This window comes from Coccinella septempunctata, chromosome 2 (assembly GCF_907165205.1).
Source record: "Coccinella septempunctata chromosome 2, icCocSept1.1, whole genome shotgun sequence".
Classification (NCBI taxonomy): Eukaryota; Metazoa; Arthropoda; class Insecta; order Coleoptera; family Coccinellidae; genus Coccinella; species Coccinella septempunctata.
The window spans coordinates 48894292-48917747 of record NC_058190.1 but is presented as its reverse complement, the minus strand read 5'-3'; the positions used below and the strand labels follow the sequence as shown (position 1 = coordinate 48917747).

At 37.3% G+C, this 23456-nt stretch overlaps 1 protein-coding gene across 1 annotated transcript in view; it reads left to right on the top strand.

Moving 5' to 3' along the window:
* Positions 1 to 23456, top strand: part of LOC123307179 (nephrin-like) — a 98832-nt gene that overhangs the window by 36246 nt on the left and 39130 nt on the right. The window contains exons 3-7 of the mRNA XM_044889396.1: positions 2319 to 2527; positions 6456 to 6566; positions 21550 to 21739; positions 22486 to 22645; positions 22714 to 22864. Coding sequence (XP_044745331.1) covers positions 2319 to 2527; positions 6456 to 6566; positions 21550 to 21739; positions 22486 to 22645; positions 22714 to 22864 — 821 coding nt within the window. The remainder of the gene's footprint in view (positions 1 to 2318; positions 2528 to 6455; positions 6567 to 21549; positions 21740 to 22485; positions 22646 to 22713; positions 22865 to 23456) is intronic.

Sequence of the window (23456 nt, the reverse complement as noted above, 5' to 3'; positions counted from 1 at the left end):
TGTGTTTAAATATCGATTTTGTCAAATGTGTGCCTTTCTGCGGACCAGTAGTTTTTCGTTTTAAGTACCGGTTAGTTCAAAAACTGTGTAATATGCCCAGAAACGAGTTGTCTGAGTTTGACAGAACTAGAATTATTGCTCTCTGGCAAGAAGGGCTCTCACGCCATTAGATAGCCAATAGACTAAACATTATTCGAAGCACGGTTAGCAGAACGATTAGGCGCTATGAGGAAACTGGTGGAGTGCATAGTAGACCTCGAAATGGTCGTCCTCGTGTTACCACGATTCGAGAAGATCGGTATATTGCCCAATCAGCCCGTAGAAATAGGTCAGTGACGGTACCAACACTCAGGTCGGAATTCCAAAAAGCCCACAACCGTGTAATTTCATGTGCTACAATTCGTAGAAGAATTTTAACACCAGGATTGCGGTCCAAAAGGCCTCTAAGAGTTCGTTTATTAACAGTTCGTCACCGAACCGCTCGTCTACAGTGGTCGCGAGCTCATCAAAACTGGCATTTAGAAGAATGGAGGAATGTGCTATTTACAGATGAGTCACGGTTTGGGTTAGTAAGTGATGACTACCGCTTAAGAGTATGGAGGGAACCAGGATGTCGAAATAGACCTGAGAGAGCTATTCAAGTTGCTCCTTTTCGCGGTGGCACTGAAATGTTTTGGGGAGGCATAATGTTTGGAAGAAGAACGCCACTAATTCACATATCCGATGACGATGACTGGTGCATATTGCCTCGAAAATATCATAAATCCTGTAATTATACCCATGGGTAATGAATTAGGGGCTCAATTTATCTTTATGGACGATAATGCCAGGCCACATCGCACTAGTGGTGTTCAAGAAGCCCTGGAAAACCAAAACATTATCAGATTAGAATGGCCCGCGATGTCTCCTAACATAAATCCTACAGTGCATATACGGGATCATGTCTCCAGAGCCGTTTTCCGTCGAAATAATCCACCACGAAATTCACAAGAACTTATTGTAGCTGTTACCGAGGAATGCATGAATATTCCGCAGGAAATAATCAATAATTTAATTTTTGGAATGCCTAGACGAGTGAATGCATTGCTAAGCAACAGAGGCTCAAATACTGCATATTAGTTTGCTCTTTTATTAATTAACTTTTAATTTTCCGTTCAAATTTAATTTTTGTTTTTGCAATTTTTGATTCCTAATTTGTATTTGTTGTTTCAACTTCATAATTCTATGAAATAAAATTGATTTCATTTCATTTCTGTAAAAGCCTTTCATTATCCTTGAATCCGAGGGTATCATTTTTTTTTCAAAGTTTGAGATAGCCTTAATAATTAGGGGGTGCAGGACTTTTGAAAGTGAGTGTAATAAAGATCTTCATGACTTCTTTAGAAAAGCATCTCCTGCAGAAATAAGTATTCAAAAAAGTTAGAATCCCAACCTAACCTAACCTAACTCGATGAAAGTAGAAGAAAGCATAGCACTCTCTCATTGAATGAGGTTCCAAAATCGAATAGAAAAGCAAAATTTCATGCTTTTTCTCCTCTAGATATTAATTGATGAGATTGGATACAAAATACAAGAGTGAAAATGAGTAATGAAGATTTGAACCAAACAGTTCACTCGTATGAAAATTGTAAGAATGACTTGACCTAACCTAACCTAACCTAACTCGATGAAGAAAGAGGAAAGCATAACACTCTCTCATTGAATGAAGGTTCCAAAATCGAATAAAAAAGCAAAATTTCATGCTTTTTCTCCTCTAGATATTAATTGATGAGATTGGATACAAAATACAATGAGTAATGAAGATTTGAACCAAGCAGTTCACTCGTATGAAAATTGTAAGAATGACTTGAACAATCAAATAATCAACCACATGAAACCCAGGATTCCGGGTTTGATGGTCACCGGATGATATTTTCCTGAATTTCGAGTCAGCAAACAGAAATTGAAAGGAGCTATTGAAAACAATAATCCCCTATCCTAATAATTGTTGGTTTGCAAAATTCTTCACAGCAATTAGGTGTCATTAAAAATTACATAACTTCAAATAAGGTCTTTGGCAATTTCGAAAACATTAGAAACATGTTTCTAACATAAAGTCCATTTTATAGAGTATAAACAAGTCAAATGAATTTTATAACAACAGCAGCAATAAAGTGAATTACGATGTCATATATTCTCTCGAATAAAGCAACGGAAATATTGAGCTGAGTAGTTTTTCAAGCTATATCAAAAACTACGTCAGCTCAGCATATATTCACGTTCAAAAGTTAGATTTCTATTTGAATATTCCCAATTTAAAATCTTATATTTTCTTCCAGTTTTGACGTGAGAGGTAGACCGTTCAATAAAGCGTTACATTGGACGGATCCAAAAATGTTCGGACCAAGAGCATACTTCGTAACTGTATCGAAACCTGCCTCCTTGACCCTTGACGGGGTCCAGCTAGACGACGAAGGGGTTTATAGATGTAGGGTAGATTTCAAGACGTCTAGAACGAGAAACTTCGCCCTCAACCTGACTGTTATCGGTAAGTTCCTAAAAATTTCTAGTTTATTCATAGTACAAAGACATTTAATCTTGTAACTTTCATTTGTTGAAAATTTTTTCATACTTTAGAATTTCTTTTATCACCATCATCCCCTTAGTATGAGTTTTTTCGTATTCCACCACAATAAACTTTTTAAATAGCTCTTAATCTGCCGAAGTCTTATCAAGAGCTCGCTCGGTTGCAATGATTTTCAATTCAGGTACTTAAATTGCAACGACGAAAGGTCTAAATGAGGTCGAATGGAAGGGAAAAGGAAAGTTTTCCTTCAAAAGTACACTTGAAAAAGTTCGAGGTTCTGCGAGAACTTTTTGGAAGGGAGAGATACTCAGAATAAGCAGGTTATTTCAATGGACGAACGAAGTGAGCCGTCTTGTCATCTGTTTGGAATTATTAAATTATACTCACCATTTTCAGGCTCCTGCTAATGAAATTGTACCGCACTTTTGCCTCTCGTCGTGTCGATCGAGCTCTGGTTTGGCCGGGATGAACAGAGTTTCAAAAATATCACCCTTTCACAATTATCACAGACGTGAATCCTATAGTGAAGTAGTAGTTTTTTTAATTTGAAATATTCACAAATCGAAGGATTTCTACAGAGAGAATGGGGGAATCAGCAACAATACATTCGAAAATTTGAAATTCAAATAAGAAATCGAAATAAATTTTTGCCAGGACGATCAATAATGAATTGTATTCAAATAGATATCGATGAAAAAAAAAAGGAAATGATCAACACTCTTCATTGCTATGACTGAAAACTGCCACTTTTGACAACGTATCACTTAATTAATCCTCAAAACCCTCAAAATCTTCAATGTGATTATTCTAATGATTATTTCACATTGGGGAATGTAGATAAAGTGACACAACAATTCAATTTTACTTTGGTCCATAGTTTTTTTGGAAACATTGGAATTGTCCGACGTTTTTTAGGAACACAAGTAACCTACTGTGGATTAACTGCCATTTTGCATCTACTTTGGTAGTCTACATTTCCGTAAAACCTCCTATTGAACTCGTGACCCCAATATGATGCGAATTTAATACAAGCTCCCATTTATAATTCACGTTTTCAGGTTCCACCTTAATCCTCCCGCAATATTGCTTCAAATTTCAATAATCTCAAGAAAATTCCAATTATACAACACAGGACCAGGGTCGGCTCAACATGTCAACATTATTAGTCAATTATTCAAACGTCAAATTCAGTTGGAAACACCAGAAGGTTTCAACGTTAACCAAAATGCTTTCAGTATCGGTAAATTTCGCTATGGAAGTTCATTAATCAAGATTAAACTTGTCAGCTTTCCCAGTTGACGCAGGTAACAAGTTAGATAATAGACCAGGCCTCAAACGAGTTGATAATTGCGGGAAAATACTATGTTATCCCTAGATCGCTTATTGTTCATTTCTTCCACGGTTACCCCTGAAGGGGGATTGACAAATTACACCATCAAATTGATATAACACAGGGGTGAATATTATGCGAGAAGTGCGAAGAAATCCCTCCATAGCCTTTTAAAGATGTTGTGAATAATTTACGCCCTTAATTCCAGTAAAAGTGTTGAACATTCTTCTGAGATGCTTCCAGTAAAACAGTTCCATAATCATAAAATTTTACCTCTTGGATGAGGAAAATGTTGATGCAATGGATGAATTACATCAAGATGATTTACTTACTTCTGATTTTTACTAGAAAATTTCCAAACTTGAATATAGTAATTCGTTACCAATATACAAAGTGAAGAAAGAAGAATTGGCGGTCCCTGATATTCAGCTTGGAAAAAAAATTTTAACCATTTTTTTATGCATCGGAGTGAAACACAAAATTGCGTCTTCTGACGGTTTTGCTTAATTCGAATGGAATTTCCTATAGCTTGATATACAGGTTGACTCTTTGACTCGTACAAATATTTTAACAGTAGATTCGTGAGGTCAAAAGAAGCACTTTTTTCTTTTACCGTTTTTTTCGAATCAGCTCCGTTTAAAAGATACCATAAAAAATATTATTTTAAGTTCTATCTCACGAACGGTTTTTTAGAATGAAATGAATTTCGGAATGTAGCTTATCATTTTTTATTTGATGAAGCTTTTTCGGATACAAGATATCACCTACGTCTTCCAGTTTTCTCATTATTACCAGTACGTACCATAAAAATACCAAAAATTCAAAGAACCCAACTCTTTAAACTAAGTTGGACGCAATCTAATGAATATTTGAACGTTTCTTTTGACCTCAAGAAACTACTGTTGAAATATGTGTACGAGTCAAAGACTCACCCTGTATGAACAGATACATCTTCGAATTTAAATATTTAGATGGTTTTCATGTCAAAAGGAGATTTTTACCCTATGGGAGTAGCATCGGGCCCTCTCCCCATATAAAACACTGTATTTGTTCTTCAAATAATTCCAGTGCTTCTTTCAATCTAGAATTCCACGTCCTATAAACATAACGATCTCATGTTCTCATGCCACATTCAAATTAATCGTATTTCCATCGCGGATTCACTCCATTCACCGCGCTACGCAGCTGAGAAGTGCAAGTGCTGCTGTGGTTTCTATATACACGTCAAGATTAAGTTCGTCTGTAAAACAAAGGAGTCTCGAAAATTGTCTGAATGTAAACACTTCATTTGATGAAGGCTGCCATGCAATCTTTGCACCTCAAAGGACGTCATTATGTTTGTACACCTATTCTATATTTATCCCCACTCTAAATAATTTAGAAACGGTGAAATATCCTGAATAACATATACCTACATTAGTACTGCATCTCATATTCAATTAGAGATCTTAAAACGTATGTAAATTCATGAATGAGCATGCCGATGCACCAATATGAATAAGAAAACAATGGCTTCCCAACCAATGGAACAGAAGTGATTTATTCCTGATGGCGACAAAAAAGAAATAATCCAGGAACGGTTAGGAACACAGCATCCCTGCCCGGAGCTCGGAAAAATCTTATCGAAAGTCAATAAATCGAGACACCGGTAATCGGCCCATTGTTCCAATTTCCGTTCCTTTATAAGATAAATACCACTTTATTTCTCTTAATGATTATTTTTCCTCTTTCTTATACTTATCTCAGTTAATTGAATTCACTTTTGGAAGTAATGAACGTAAATGAAACAACTCGGGATACTTGAGATCGGTTTATTTATTGCTGGAGTTTGCTCTTTTATGCCCTTGTTCGTGGATGTTTCAAGAGGTTACGAAGAAGAATCGTTCGTTTCAGATATTGTACTGGTAATTATTCTATTCATTGCTTTCCAGCGGCAAAGGCTCAATTCACTGAGGTATTATGGTCTCTTGTGCTGCTCATCTCGTTATTGCAATATACAAGCAGCTTAGGATTCATTTGTAATGGGTTTCGAACACGTGGATCGTTTAAATAGAATCTGAAACTGATAATTTGTATTCGTTGCCGAACTACGACTGTTTCTGGGGAAGCAGCTTATGATATTTCATCAGAATAAATGCATAAGGACACTGAACATTTGCATATATTGCAAATTTCTTTATTCCCAATTAGAAATGAAAGCAGCGTAAAACATAAAATCCTGTTTTTTGAAATTTTTTGTGTTTTTTCTCCCAATATCTAATAAAACACAGAGAATAAGAATGGATAATTGTTAGTAAGAAATGCAGGAGTATTTCTGGTTTCAAAGAAATACGTACATACAACACATCCTCATTGGTTTTTCGAAGATAATTTTCAATGAACTGCAAGGGCTTCGTGAAAATTTTGTTGAATGGTATAAATAGTTATAGTATAAAATAGTTATTTGAAAATTCCAGAGCTGGGAAAGTTGCCGAGTTCAATTTCCAAAAGCTCTGGTATATAACTGGAACTATTATTGATTTATTGATTCTTCTAAATCAAAATTTGAATTTTTTTCAGTTCCCCCACATCAAATTCTTCTATACGACAACTCCGGAAGAGATGTGAATGGAATTGTTGGGCCACTTGAAGAGGGAGCAGATCTCATACTCACCTGCGAAGTTAGAGGAGGTAAGATATAATTTTCAAGGTATCATCAATTGTTTCAAAAATTTTTCAGGAGATAAAATTAACAAAAAATCCTACCCTTCTCATGAAATACTTTTTGTCTATTTTTCGTTGATCAATACTGCATAAAAATCGAGAATAAACTGTGATAGAAATTGCCACATTGGAATTCTAAAAAACATCTTGCAGAAGAAATCAATGTTTTCATGGCATTGGTTCGACTTCCTCAAATCATGTTGTTTGTTCTGGATGAAGAATCGATCTACTGTGATACCCCCAAGAAAAAGTTTCGATATAAAAGCAGGGGCGTTTTGTACGAATTCTAAAAGGTTCCATCACCCTGAACATAATCGTTCATTCTGTACGAAACAACCTCAAAGTCACATGAATGAGCATTTTGGGTATCCGAGGAAGTTTCTTTTGTGAATATATTAAAACTAAACTCATTATTCTCGCATGGAGCGTTCGCAGCAGCTTCACGATTGTGCTGACAAATTTTGTTTTGTACTGGCGAAAACTTTGAAATATCCCCCGAAAAAAGTGAGATTTGAAACATCGCCTTGAAGACCTTGTTGAACTTCTGGATGAATAAGGATTCTTAGGCAAGGTTCGCGGCTTGGGTTTGGTGAGAGAGTTTCAAACTTCCTCCATGAATTAGTAGTAGGGGTCAATAATTAATGGAGAAGGCTTTAAATACATCCCCACTGATTCAAGAGGAATTTCTCATTGTTGCGATTTCTACACTTCTCCAAAATTGTTATTTTAGTTGAAGATTTGATTGTGCTACAGTTTTGGAAAAATTAATTGTTATTAATATCTCATAGTGGCAGCAATTTGTTCTCCCAATAGGTCTGCTACAGTTTTTTCGTACTTCCAAAGACCAGAGATAAAAATACTATATCTCTCATAGAGAAGAAAGGTCTGATATTTTGTGGAATATGCTCTAGCATATATATAGCCTGAGATAAAGGGATTTCAGAAGGTGGACGAGTGCTTGTAGAAAGAAGGATAACGATCGCGCAATAAAAAATTTCATCGGTGTGAATTCGGCATAATTCTCAATTTCCCGAAAGTATTTATACATTCCTCCAACTTCGCGATTCTCAAATTTTTGAATGCATAACCCTAAAAGTGAATTTAAACCTTGACTGCATACAAATTAAATATTTCTTTCGAATTTATCGTTTGAGTTGGCGAAGTTTGCGAATTATTAAATCCTGGAAGGAGGGAGAGAATCCGAGACTACTGCTTCATAAAATATTTACTTTTCTGAGACTGGAGTTCCCGTAGATGAGGGATTGTCTTGCAAATCAAGGATTTTCGCGGTATGCTAATATAGTAATTGAAGACTGGCATAATTCGATTTGGTTTTTTGTTCTTTTACACTTCAAGTTGGTTCAAACATCGTGGTGAATGTTTTGAGTACGTGTATTGGTTGAAAAAGGAATAATAGATATAGTCTCTCACTGAGTTATTCCAACCCGAATAGAACTATTCATCTCCTTGATTAGGGTGATGAATATCAGGATGTATTGATATCTAGTTAGCCTAGACCAGTTCCATGCATAAAAAAAATATTGCGTTACCATAGCAACGAACAATAACTCATTAGAAGTGTCAGTGTGAAGTTTGAGGTCAAAAAAGTAAACCAGAGTTACGCAATAAATTAAAAGAAAGAAGATGTCCACTGAAATTGTGACAATCGAAAAATTGGAGTATCGAGCCATCATCAAGTACCTGTATTTAAAAGGGTTAAGAGGTAAACAGATTTACGAAGATATGCTTAATAACCTTGATGATCAATGTCCTTCGTATGCGACCGTGAAAAATTGGACTGCAAGCTTCAAAAGAGGTGAATTTTCCATTGAAGATGATGACCGATCTGGAAGGCCAGTTTCTGTGTCAGTCTCCGAAAATATCGATGCAGTTCCTGACATGATTTTATCAGACCGTCGAATTGGGCTAAAACGGATATCTGAAGCACCGAATATTTCATACGAACGCGTCCATCATATAGTTCACGTCAATTTGGACATGAGAAAAATCGCTGCAAAATGGATCCCCAAATGTTTGAATGTTGACCAAAAGCGTGCAAGGGTAGAAGCTTCGGGTTCGATCTGTGTTCGTATGAAAACGATGTAGACTTCTTAAACCGAATTGTTACTATGGAGGAGACTTGGGTACATTTCTACGATCCAGAAACAAAGCACTCTGGTTCTCCTAGACCTAAGAAGTTTCTTGTCCAAAAATCTGCTGGAAAAGTTCATGCTTCAGTTTTTTGGAATTGTCCTTGAATAATCATGATTGAGTTTTTGGATAAGGGTAGAACAATAACCAGAGATTTCTATTCGACATTAGTGACCCACTCTACGAAAAAAATTTAAAGAGAAAAGACGCGGAAAGCTATCCAAAAGTGTTTTGTTTTCCAGGACAACGCCCCTGCATACAAATCTCATGTTGCCATGCAAAAATTCGTGATTTAGGGTTTGAATTACTCGAACACCACCCTTATTCACCAGATTTGGCTCCATCCAACTATCTTCTCTTTCCGCAACTGAAAAAAAGATTAAAAGGTCGGAAATTTTCTTCCAACGAGGAGGTAATAAAAGCTGTGGAGGTCTGGTTAGCAGATCAAGAAGAAACTTTCTTTTTAAAGCTCTAGAGATGTTGCAGGTTCGCTGTAATAAATGTATCCAATTAAGAGGAGAATATGTTGAGAAATAAAATATTTTGACATTGAAATTTTGTTTGGTTCTCTAGTAGGCTAAAAATTTCTTAATATATCCTCGATTCTTGTATCGTTAAATGTTCACATTTCAATTCATATGTCTTCTAAATATTATATGCATGGATTTTTCTAGATTAAGTGATAAAGCTGAAATGGAAAGTAAGTACTGGATGAAAATGTATCTGGGGGTTCCCAATTTCTACTTTCAGTTTGATCTTTGCTCTTCTCAGAAGAAAAAGTACCAAACAAACCCATATGGAAGGGGAATCTTCCTGAACACAGTAGGGCCAATCCCCCATACTCTCCCAAGTAATTCCTCCAAATTGAGCGAATTAAAATAAGCAATGCCTGAAGACGTAATAGGGTCGGCGTAAGTCAGAATTGCCAAGACCTGGCTACATTCAACTCCCCGACGGTATAATTAAAGAGAACTTGAAAACCTGGGGTGCTAACATTATTTAATCCCTCGTGTGAGAGGTGCACAGTTCTGGAGGTGCCCCCACGCCTGCAGCCGTCAAATAAAGGCGTCCCCACAAATTAAATTCATTCAATGTAAAGTAATTATTCGGCAGTGAAAATGTGAAACCGGCCTCATTCAAGTTTGGCGTGCCTGCTTATTTCGCGCAGTTCGCATTTTCCTAGACGATACAACAGAGGGCGGAATGAATTATTTATTAGTTCTGGAGTAATGCATGTTGGAACACGTCAGTCTAGTTGTTCCGCTCACTTTTGTTGGGATATCTGAAATTAGGATGAATGGGGAAATAATTTAATACGAACTTCGTGTGACATTGTCTACACAACCTGATAAACGGAGTGGGGGCGTTTTGTCAGAGGGGATTGGTGTGCAGTGAGAGCCTGCCTCAGAAAATATCATGTCAAGTATGTACGGAATTGATCTAAACTGAAGTTTTAACCCTGCAGAATGGTACAGAATTTTTGGATCTTCTCATATTAAGTAGGGAAAATCTGCAGCCATCACATGTTTTCAGTGAGTTTGTCAATGTTTGGCCTTTGGAATATCAACTATATATAGGAGGATATATTGAAAAATTCATACCCCCGGTTTCATAAAGCTCGATCGGGGATTCATCGCTTGATTGACGGATAAACGTCAATTTATTTTCGATCAATAATTCAGTCATGAGAATTCGGAATACCATTCTCGCATCAAATTATGATCTATGTACGTCCATTCAATGACTCTCAAATACTACTTCTTCAATATATGTAAGAATGAAAAAGTTTTAGTGAATTCGTTTTTGAAATCGAGTGGCTGTCAATTCGTTGATCGGGCAATAAAAGTTTTATGAAACCCGCCGTTAGCCTACTATAGCACCAAACAAAATTTCAATGTCAAAATATTTAATTACTCAACATATTCTCCTCTTAATTGGATACATTTATTACAGCGAATCTGCAACGTCTCTAGAGCTTTCAAAAAATGTTTCTCTTGCTCTGCAAACTAGACCTACACAGCTTTTATTAACTCCTTGTTGGAAAAAAATTTACGACCTTTTAAACTTTTTTTCAGTTGAGGACAGAGATGATAGTAGGATGGAGCCATATCTGGTGAATAAGGTGGTTGTTCTAGTAATTCAAAGCCCAAATCACGAATTTTTTCCATGGAAACATGAGATTTGTGTGCAGGGGCGTTGTCCTGCAAAAACGAAACATCTTTGGATATCTTTCCGCGTATTTTCTCTTCAATTTTTTCCTGTAGAGTGGTCAGTAATGTCGAATAGTAATCTCCGGTTATTGTTCTACCCTTATCAATATCAATCATGATACTCTATGGCAATCCCAAAAAACTGAAGCAAGAACTTTTCCTGCAGATTTTTGGACACGAAACTTCTGAGATCTTGGAGAACCAGAGTGTCGCCATTCCATCGATTGTAGCTTTGTTTCTGGATCGTAGAAATGTACCCAAGTCTCATCCATAGTAACAATTCGGTTTAAGAAGTCTACATCGTTTTTAAATTGAGCACAGATAGAACGCAATGCTTCTACCCTTGCACGCTTTTGGTCAACTTTCAAACATTTAGGGAACCATTTTGCAGCAATTTTTGTCATGTCCAAATTGACTTGAACTATACGATGAACTCGTTCGTAAGAAATATTCAGTGCTTCAGATATCTGTTTCAGCCCAATTCGACGGTCTGATAAAATCATGTCATGAACTGCTTCGATATTTTCGGGGACTGACACAGAAACTGGCCTTCCCGATCGGTCATCGGACACTCACCAAGGATATTAAGCTTATCTTCGTAAATCTGCTTACCTCTTAACCCTTTTAAATACAGGTACTTGATGATGGCTCGATACTGCAATTTTTCGATTTTCACAATTTCGGTGGATATCTTCTTTCTTTGAATTTATTGCGTAACTCTGGTTTACTTTTTTGACCTCAAACGTCACACTGGCACTAATGACTAATGAGTTATTGTTCGTTGCTATGGTAACGCAATATTTTTTTTATGCATGGAACAGCTCTAGGCTAACTAGATATCAATATATCCTCGTAAATTCAACGTTCAGAGGTGATCCAAAAATCAATAATTTTAGTATCAAGTGTCCAGAATTGTCTGATCTACAAACCATATCTAGAGTCAATGGGAAAGCCACTCCTGGCATCAAGAGGTAAAAGCCAAGGCTCCAAAAGACATCGCAAGATTGGTAAATAATTAACCAAAGTAAAAATTTTTAATATACCCTCGATGAATCTTGAAGTGAAAGGAATCTCAAATCTCGCATAAGCAAGAAGCTCGTATGACCGAAGCAACAGCACGTCAAAACGGCCAAATATCAATGAATCCTTCATGCGCACACAGGACCATTTATTATATCAATTTCACCTACGGGATCGCTCACACATTCCCCAGCCTCAATTAGGTTTATTCATAGGAAGGGCGGATAAATTTTGCATGGACACGGCTTGAATACGTGGAAAACCGCCCCGACCATTACTCATTCATTATGTATAAACGCTCACCTTGTCGGAGGCGCGGTAATGGTCAGCCAGATTAAATAATTGATGATAATGTCTAACTTTCTTAACTCCGTGACAGCTCTTTACATCTTCCCCGGGGACTTACCCGACTAAGCGCCAGCAGCCGTACGGAACTTACCTTCCGCAGACATAAACAACAATTTATTGCGTGCCAAGTCTGAATCCAGATTGAGGACCTTCCCGTGCGCTGGAAGCCCCTAAATCCCGCTTAATGACTGACAAAAAGTTATCGGATATTAGAAATATCGTCTCGGAAAAGTTACGTTCATCGCGAAATATGTCTGGAGGTTAGACGGGGGGAGATCTCATCAATTTCTCATCCGACCCTCTCTCCCTCAACTTTCCTGCTAGATTTGATGGCCGAACCTTCTCGCTTTATTCGTCAGATTGCCGGCCTGATCCTACGATAGTTAATATTTCAGTTTGTAATCATGTGGGGTAAGTTTCAGCTTGGAATTTCGCAAGTTTTATGAGGTTTCGAATCAAACATGGAAAAGTTCACTCAGCTACGACTTGGAAAGTGCAACAACCTGAAAGGATAGATTTTAGACTTTGGTAGATGTAAGGTAGAGTCATTCGGGGCAACTGTGCGCACTTTTGCCTTTCAAGCCATACCCTGTTTCAAATGTTGAAGCTAGGAAAATTAAAACATATTCATAATATAGAGAATTTTCTAATCTATAAGAAAACATCAAAAAGCAAACAAACAAAAACGAAAAAGAATTTAATAGTGAAAGTCGGAGTGCGTTCACATGCCCCGTATTGCAGGTAAGTGTGCGCACCCTCACGGGGTAAGTGAACGCAGTGCTTAATGAACCACACAATCAAAACAAATAACAAAATAATGTCATCAAAATGTTACAATATTAGAGAAATGCTGTTTATTGTCAATACAGAAGCGCCTTTTTACAAGCGCTGCATTATTGTTCGTGACACAATTCCTGGTGAACACTTGATACATTCCCCTGTTGGTGGCTCTTCATATTTTTCTGAACAAATAGGACAATATTGATCGAGTCTTAACCAAGAAAATCAACAATGTCATAATTTTATTCCTCACTGAACTAATGCCCATATAATGAATCTATGCGCACACTTTCCCCAGAAAGCCAAAATTTGAATTGACGTTCTTATAGAGTTGAGCAGCTAAGAGAACCTAAAAGTTTTTATTATATATTTAGATTAATTTACCCATGATCGAATAAAATATTGTTTAACACTGAGGGACTCGGAACTTGGACCTGGCAGAATGTGCAGAGATGCTAAAAATTAACAAGAAAACTAGTGAATTTGATTGATTGCAAATAAAAAGTTAAAGAAACGTGACACGGCGCACTTCTATGAAAAACTAATATGGCGATTCTGCGCCCTTGCTTCACCCAAATGAACCCCTCTTTCAAACATTACATAGTCGAGATATACGCACTGCGCACACTTACCCACTGCGCTCAGTTACCCCGAATGACTCTATATACTCCATTCGCTTTTATTTTAGCACTCGGTTGGCTATGGAAAATTGACACATTTCACTCTGTATAGTACGAAAATGTGGGGTTATGACGCTTATCAAAACATTTTTGGGTTTTAAATCAACGCTATGTTGCCCGTTCTATGTAAAAGTTTCTGTTATTACGTATTTTATCACAATGGCGAATCTCTTCGGAAAATATATGTGACGAACATAATTGAAGTTTATACAAACTGATTGAAGGCATACCAAATCCAGTTATTTGCATGGAAAATACAAGAAATCAGTATAATATCATAATATGCACTAGCTTGAGGAGAGTTAATGTTCGTAATCCTTCTTTGGCTGAAATTTGGATACGTTGCATCAGTTGTAGATTTCAAAAATATTAACCCGAAGATGAAATACATTGATTGCATGATTGGGAATGGGTATCTCTCGAAGGAATTAACAGATAATTACAAAAATGTTGAATTCTTCAACAAAAATCATCTTGCATCAATGTAAGTAAAAGGAATTAAAGGAAGTTTCAAGTCAAGATGAACTCCACCTTCGAACAAAAATTTCACATGAATAAACGATTAGCAGGACAACTGGCGCGTATTTGTGGCTGTTCATCTTAATTCATTGATATAATGATAATGATTGGGTATTTATTGGTACCTTAAGACATTTACAAGGTATAGGACAAGTCAAATGAAAAATATAAAAATCAATTTTCGGGAACTTATTCTACGATGACATTCAATTAGTGGAAACCGTTTCACGATATCTACATTTGTCTTGGAGATATTTTGTCCATTTCGAAGAAGAGTTTCCTTCATTAAAATCGCACCGATAAGAACGACCAGAACTTCCCGAGGATAAAAGTAAATAACTATCCCAATTCAAAAGTGGCAAATTGTGAGAGAAAGGAATCAACTGATAGATCTGCCTAACAGAACGATCGCGACAAAATCGACGATATCAAATTCCACTCGAATCCTCCAGCAGCGAAAAGAAATAAAAAGGAGAGACCAAGATAAGCAATTGCGAAAATCTAGTGGGTTACGTCGAAACAGTAGAGCTCAGTGCTGTTGATGCTAGGGGGTGGGCTTTGGGGGTGGAACGGGGACCTGGATATCGGCTCCACCGAGAGACTGGCGAAATTGCGATGCAACGCTTCTTTAATGCGTTTTAGATGATGGGATTTCGTAAAAAGCGCCATCTCTTGAATTTTTGATAAAGGATGCCACGAACGAATCCGGGCCGTCCATGCAAATAGGTGGCTGTGTTTACTTTTGCGGCGAGAAGGGATCGGATTTAGGTGGTTGGGGTTACCCCTTCATTGCCCATTTCACTTCCGCTGCTATTAAATTATCACCTTTGAACTCCACATAATCTTGTATTATAAATAAACACACATTGTATGATCAGTTTATTTTTCTCTTGCTGAAACTGACATTTGGAGCAGGAAACAGAGCGACACTGTTTCAATGAAATTCATTCATTCATTCATTGCTTTATCCCGTTACCGGGAATAAATCTACAAAAAGAAGAAAAAAAAATTGCGAACAGACTTGTAATTTCTTAGGGCTAGTTGCGACTGTGTGCCTTCCTGTGACTAAAGAGACCCAACCGTGACCTGCAGATCCTTCCACACTCAGGGCATGGATAGTCGCCAACCAGATCTGGCCGCCGCTGTATCCTTCTCGATTCTCCATTAAAACTGTGTACCAAAGACCTCCACTGTGACCTGTCTAACTCTAGTTGAAATAGTTGAGAAACTACTGGCAAAATACTGCGAAAATAATCAAAATCTTCAATTTTCTGATAACACGTCAATATGGAAACAAGATTCGTCACATTCTCAACATTGTTGATCAATTCTGGGAATCTCTTCTTTCTCTTCTTTGAACACTATCATTCCTAAAGTAGTATTCATTAGTAAACGATTTTCGCACGTCGATGAAAATGATCTTTTTAACTTTACCTGGAAGATGGTACAGCAGAAGCTAAGAATTACCTTTATATACAGTTATTGACCTTCAGAATTCCACAGCTAACTTGATGACGAATTTTTTCGATTGCACGTTATGATGAATGAATATGATAATATCAGGAGGTATAGAAAAGGAAGCAGGATAACAAAGATCAACCTTCTATTGTGGTACAAAAATTACACGTTCTCTCATCTCACCGTATGAACAAAAAAATAAAAGAAATTTCAAATGATTCCCACTATAACTAAATATTTCCATTTCAGTGTCACTCATAATTTCCATATGAACTCACCCGTCGCCTTATATTGCTCCAATAAAAAGTATAATCCGACAGAAGTCACTTGGCTTGACTAATGGGAGTGTCAGTCAAGGGAAGCATAACGCAATTGCCATATAATGTGTCCACCATTTTGGCCCCATCTCGAATTCATCTCGTAAATGTGAGAATAACGGATAACTGCAGAGGACGGGGGAGTTTTATCGGGCCTGCAAACACGTCTGCAATTCCAATTCGGACACAGCCTCCGCCCAGGACCGCGAGCGATGCTTTTCGGTTCTCAAATAGCCTACTTCCAGTAATCAAATCATCCGATGGTGTTGTCAGAATTGATTATGGACCCCACAGCGTGTGACGTGGGTGTTTTCTATTTATGTCGCAGATGATACAGTTTTCGTACCCCATTTCATCCATTCGATTCGGCTGGCCATGTTTGCTGCGACACGGAATTCACGTCTAGATGGGTTCGACGGCAATAGGTGTTTATTTTTGGGATTAAAAGGGCTAGGCTGACTGTCCTATACCGAACACTTTTCCATTCATAAGAAAATCCATCATATGAGCAACCTTCATTTTGGATATTTTTTTGGTATATGGTTGATTGGCTAGTCAGGAGGAAATGCAAATACCTGGGTGTGCTGAAGCTATACCACTTTTCATCTGATATGAACTAAAGAAGAAATATTCACAACCTAAGTTCTTACTGAATAACGGATTTTCAATATATTGTACACAGTCGTAAAATGCCTAAAATGTTGGACAACTCCCAAACGACCCCACAATTCCTCCCCCTCTCGTATCATCTCAGTTTAAACCCCATTCCTCGTTCATATGTTTCCATTATTTCATACGGGACACTAAACGTACCCTGAACTCGAAAGACAATGTTTACAAAAGGAACTGTAGAATCTGCAAAAATATTCCTGAAGGTGAACTCTCCATACACAAAGCTCCTTTCTCCAAAAGATAATGTTATTTTCAATCCGCCAGGGACAAAAAAGGATCTTTCTGTCGAACGACTCGGGAAATATGCCGTTTTTATTGGGCACTCTACCGACGAAAAGTTTATTCATCTTTTGTGATCCGCATGTCGCATTAAGTTTTCATGGGTTATATTGGTACAAGATGTTTGGCTGTTTTAGAGGACATAAATGAGAGGCCAGCTGATGATTAAATATTGATATATTCAATACGGGCTTCCATCATGTCTATAATATAAAATCATCTAGATCATTGGAAATAAAAATCACAGCAGCCATGAGAGCAGCTCTGGTAAGACAGACTTTGACTCAAAAGACTTCAATGCTACAACAACACCAAAAGCAAAGACTATAGAGGAGAAAGATAGGAAATGCCCTCATAATATTTCAGAACCATAATTAAAAAAAAACCTCACTGGGGTATACAAGACCTCTATGTCAGCCCTTCAGTGTAGGTTTTGTGTGCTTTTTTATGATTCCTTCATCATATGATCTCTTTATGACAATATATAAATTAATTACTGAACGAACAAAACACTCACAGCAGGTTTCACAAAACTTTGACTGTCCAATCAGCAATTTGACACTCAGTAGATTTCAAAACGAAATCGATAAAACCTTTGCATTTCTGAATATATTGAAGGGGTATCAATTGAGAATCATTGAATGGACGTATAAAGGTCATTGTTTCCCCTAAATGGGCCCTTCATGCAAGAACTGCTTTCTGCATACAACAATTTACGAGGATGAACAGTTTTCAATTGACTTGCAGTAAAATGTTCATTGCACATGGTGTAGTCAGTAGTGTTTGCTCGAGTTATTGTCTTTACGCCCTGAAAATTTTATCCATTTCTGAGCATTGGCAATAAGTACCTATAAAGTAAAAAACTTAATTTCTGAAAATCCATTTTATTTGATCCACTGTTCTTCACTACACAATAATTTTCGAACGATATTTTGAAGTTATCCCCAAGAAAGTAGATGAACAAATCAGCAACTAGAGGAACAACAGGAGCTAGATAAACAAAACATTCAAAACCACTTCAATCGAAGTGGCCATCTGAAAATTCTGAAATCTTACAAAATTTCATATATTTTTGCACATGGCCCTCAAATTAACATGTTAACCAGTCTTGGGGTCTTATTAACACATTTGAAACACAGATGGCGCTCACGTCACTTTATATATATGAACTAGAATAGTTGAAATTAAGATTGGGGATTCACTAGGATACAGCTGTTCAGAATTGCGATTGTATTTGATCTCTTGTTCTAATACCTGCCTCCCTACAATCAAATGCTGTTTCTATTCGTTCAAAACATCCAGTATCAATCCAGGAAGAATCCATTAGTTGGACTCCCATGGTACGTTGTGAATTCAAGCCTAGAATTTCTTCCCAAGGGTTACCTTAACCTCGTATTTAAAGTGAAGAGGAGCAAAATAATCGGACACAATTTTCGCCTTTGATGAGGTGTTCTTTTCATATCTTGTTGTCTCTTCTCGACTCGAATCGGGCATTTTACTCTCCGGTAAAGCAATTAATATTGTCTACTCTGAAGCATCAACTGCATCATCCAGTAAATTGCATCCTAAGGCATGAAATACGCTCTCAAACTTCGTCATAATTCAATTTAATGTCGTTCTTTCATGAAGTGAGTTGTATCCCCGATGGCGAAGTCATATTTTCAATTTAACAATACGCTTAAGAATACGAGGAAAAAGTTTTCTTTTTGGAATTCATTCGGAATTGAATCAGGGTTCGTCTTGATATTTCCGACTGAAATTCGAAGTTGAATCGAAGGCTTTATCTAAGTACAGAATGAATATGAACCAGAGGAAACTCTTATTCTTTTCTAATTCCTCTTAGCGTTGGAAAAGATCTGAACAATTTCCAGATGAATTCGCATCATATATTTCAGTGTTATTTTTTGCGTATCAGTGAAAATGAGTTCTACAGCTATCCAACCAACAAAATTGATACATAAGCTTAGTGATCAGGTCACAAAACTGAAAAATAATGGCAAAAATACCTACAGGAAGATGAGAGAGCTTGATAGAAGGCATTGTGACTATGAAATTCATGTTATTCTCATCCAATCTCTGGATTAAATACGTTTAAATGCAGAATGCGTATTTTGATTATAAAATACTTCAACGAGTGGTGAAAATTTGTTTTCGAAGCTGTTGATGAAAAGCCTCCCAACCTGGAAGGTTCTCTATTGTCGAACTGCCACCTTGAACCAACAACTCTCAGCTGGTTCAATTTATCACTATGCAAAGGAGTTTTATCTCAGGCTCTCCGCAAAATCTTAAACCTTATTTATTGTGAGTGGATCCTAAAGGAACCGGCAGAATCGTCTGATACGCGCTGAAAAATTACATTTTCGCGGCATTAAAAATTCAAGATATATGTCCCGTACAGCAACTACATGCTGCCTTCATACATCAGACGTGGCTAATGGAACCAGCTGACGATGCGCTTCAGGTACTTTTTCATTTCTGCGAATATGGAGAATTATGCATGGTAGATGGTTATGTATTTCAATTTTGATGCGAGTGAGGATGAGATATGAAAAGGGGGACGAGCACGTCTTGAAGTTTTCGACTTTTCTCAAATTGTCGTGGTATACGGGATCTCGTTTATTTTCCACATTGTGGAAGTAGCGATGAAGAATTGTTTTTCAGATGAGGGGCGGAGTTGTTTGGATCTCTAAGAATAATTTCAACATGATGAATATCAAGCAAAGATCAAAAGTGATACCTATTTTATTCCACATAGCACAGAATATGATCTCCTCTACACTGCTCAAGAAGTGAAATAGATAATTTGCTTACATATATGTAATAATATACAGGATGAGTCTTTGACTAGTAAAAATATTCCAATAGTAGGTTCTTGAGGTCTAAAGAAACATTTTTTTCGTATAACATTTTTGAATGATATGGAAAGATATAGCCATTTTAAGTTTTCATAATGAGGTGTGCCTACCCTGGAAAAGCAAAGTTACCTTCAGAGTAACTAGGTAAATCTGTGAAACTACATATCTCTGGATCTGTTTCATTCATTCAAAGTACCAAATTTTTCGAATTTCCCAGATATTTTTTATTTTTGAACATCTGGAAAACGACGCATTATACGACAAAATCTGAGGAATACTTAAATTTTACAAAACGTTCAAATACATATTCATTGGATAGCGTCCAACATTGTTTCAAGAACTGGGTTCTTTGATTCGTACGTAATGGTCATTATGAAAAAAACTGGAGACGTGGGTGAAATCTTGTGTTCGAAAAAGATTCATCAAATAAATGGGGAACTATATTCGGAAATTCATTTCATTTGATAGAAGCGTTTGTGAGATTTTTCAACAGCCTGTATGTTTCAAACCGAGCCGAATAGGAAAAAATGTTAAAGGAATAAAGTGTTTCTTCTGACCTCAAAAATCTACTGTTAAAATATTTGTACAGGTCAAAATCAAAGACTGATTTAGAGCAGCAAAATAGTAGAGAAATGAACAGAATGAAAATTCTACCGATTAGACTCAGCCGGCTCAAAAAAGGTTGGTTCTGTTACAAACAGAATCAAGGTGGGGCCTCTTCTAGCTCTTCCTAGTGCTTCTACTATATACGGCATTTCGTCAATGAGGCTATCAATGAAGTTCAAGGAATGTCTTGCCAAATTTCCGTCAAAGCCAAAGCATTGACGAGCTGTTGTAATATCTGCAGTGGGTCAGGTAAGCTCTATAATTGCTGTGACATAGCAGACAAGACCTAATCAATATAAATTGGTTTGGAGAGGCAGCGCGACAATCTATTCGTCCAACAAAAACAGAACAAGCAACCAATAAATGTAATCGACTTTGGTAGAGATCGAAGTGAGGATTTGGCAGAAGCTGATTTGCTTTTCATTACGTCTAGGATGTACAGAACCCTGGATGCAGTAATGGGAGTTTTCTTTCTAAGAAGGCAAAGAGCAAGAGCAAGGAGCACAGGCGAAGAACCATAGAATAATTGGATCGTTTTCTTTGTCTTTTAGCTCTGTTTAAATGTATCACTTCCAGAGCGATTCTACACCAGAGATCCATAGAACATGGAAGAATTGTTCGTGTTTCGATTATTCGGATCGTTTTTATACCTCCTCATTCAGCTTTACTCATAAATAGTGCAGAAAACTACACTGGAATCAAAACTAGAATACAAATTCAGGTTCTGTTTGGATAAGTATTGTCATCCTCATTGTAGACTGTATTATAAACATCAATGGGACTATATTATCAATTTTCCATTTGTAGACGAACCGACTGAAAGAAACAACGCACAGATATTCTTCTTACACTGAATCCTCATCGTCGCAAAAAAACAACGCACGTTCTAGTCCAATAGCACCGACATAAATTGAGTCGATCGAAAAAACAATACCTGCGTTATCCGCCCCCACAAATAAATGTTGATGCTATTTCTTGTTCATCCCTATCAACCTGAGGCCAGTTAGACCGTAAGCTTCGTTTTCGTTTCCTCCAACGTCCCGTTTTCGTTGCAGGGAGACCGCCCCCCACGGTAACTTGGTTCGTGAACGACAAAATGTCAGAGGGCAGACTGGAGGCCATCGGCAACCACGTCACCGTCAACCGTTTGGAGGTGGCGAACGTACGCAGAGACCATCTGAACTCTACGTTCAAGTGCCAAGCTAGCAACACGAAGCTGATGATGCCTGCCGAGAAGACTGTCAGGTAGGTGGAACCTTTAGACCTCAAGGTTTTATAGGGCTTTTTGTTGTGTTGTGGAACACTCTGAATCATATTATGAAATTATAGGTTTCCCAAATTCATATTCATTCTCTGAGGGTTAAAACAAACTTATATGATATAGAGATTCCCTAATGAATAAGGTTCTTCATGTAGCATTCTCAGGGAGTTGGTAGCATCAACTTACACGTCTCTGGGTAATCCCCTTATGGGACAAACTATTCCTACCTTGAAGACTTCAGAAAGTATTAGAGAAATCAGTTTAACATATACAGGGTGTGACGTAATAAATGGATAATATGGAGCCTGCAGGTAGAGGACTCTATGGCGGTTTAGAAATATATATTTTACGTTTAGTAAAAGTGCCTTGGTTTTCGAGATATTGGAGATTTTCGAAAATTCAAGAGAATTACACTCTTCGCCACTCCTTTTGCAGGCAAGACTCCAAATGAAGGAATTTTTTCAAACTGTTTTTTGGATAGTATCCCTGGATAGATGATCTATCGAATGTATTTCATTATTTTTGAGGCGCATGAATAGTTCTGCCCCTTTGCACTGATTTATTTAAGGCTGCCTTAACGGTTAAGTCATATGAACTTATTTCAGTGCTTGCTATGGTACCTGCTACAGAAATCAGAGAAATAAGTAGGCCTCAAAGTTAAGCCTGTAAGCGGGCATGAGATATATTTAAATATTTGCCCAACATAAGTGAACAAAGATTTTTCTTGTAGTCTTGAACTCCTTCTGCGACCCCTATCAGTGGTCATCACCAGAAAACCGCATCAAATGATAGCCGATCAAGAATACACGATCCGATGTAGGGTTGAAGGTTCTAGGCCGAAGGCAACCATCACCTGGACAAGGGAAAACAGGGTGTTCAGACGAGGGAAGGTGAGAGATTACCTCTCGAGAAAAAATCATCGAACAGCATGTAATCTTTGTTTCTCAATTGATTTCAGATCACAGAAGAAGGCAACGAGACAGAGGTAATTAGTGCAGTGACATTCGCGCCAGTTCCTGAGGACGATGGTACATTTTTGAAGTGTATTGGTGACAATCCGAAGCTTATAAGCGTTGCACAAGAAGATTCCTTCAAACTCAACGTAGTATGTAAGTATCGAATTTTATCGCTGGTTCAGTCCTTATTTTTCATGACTATCCATATTCCATCAGATTATTTATTGATATGAAAATGTCTCTTCACTACACTGCGCAAAAAAATTAACGCACATAATGGAAATCTCAAATTTATTCTACAACTGAAGGTGTTCTCAATGATAATTATTTTTATCAGAATTATGCATGCATATGTTATCCACTTTCAAAGGTTTTCTTCAATACAGATGTTTTTTCCCAGCAGGAATAAAAAAAGATGATATTATCAGATTTTGAATGTATTGGCTCCATTCTAAAATCAGTTGTTCTCGATCAATTCTAGTGATCAATAGTTTTTCTTTCGTTTGATTTTCTACACTCGATCGCTATGCAACGCGAAACACGCAATTTGACCCAAGAGGAATGTGCCCAAGCGGTAGTTTTGCGAGAAGAAGGGTGGACATACACAAGAATTGCAGAAAGGTTTGGAGTTTCCCATACAAGTGTGTCCAGAATGTTGCAGCGTTTCAGGGAGACAGTTATGAATGTCCGAAGACCAGGGTAGGGTAGACCACGGGTAATAACTGCCATTCAAGAACGTTACTTG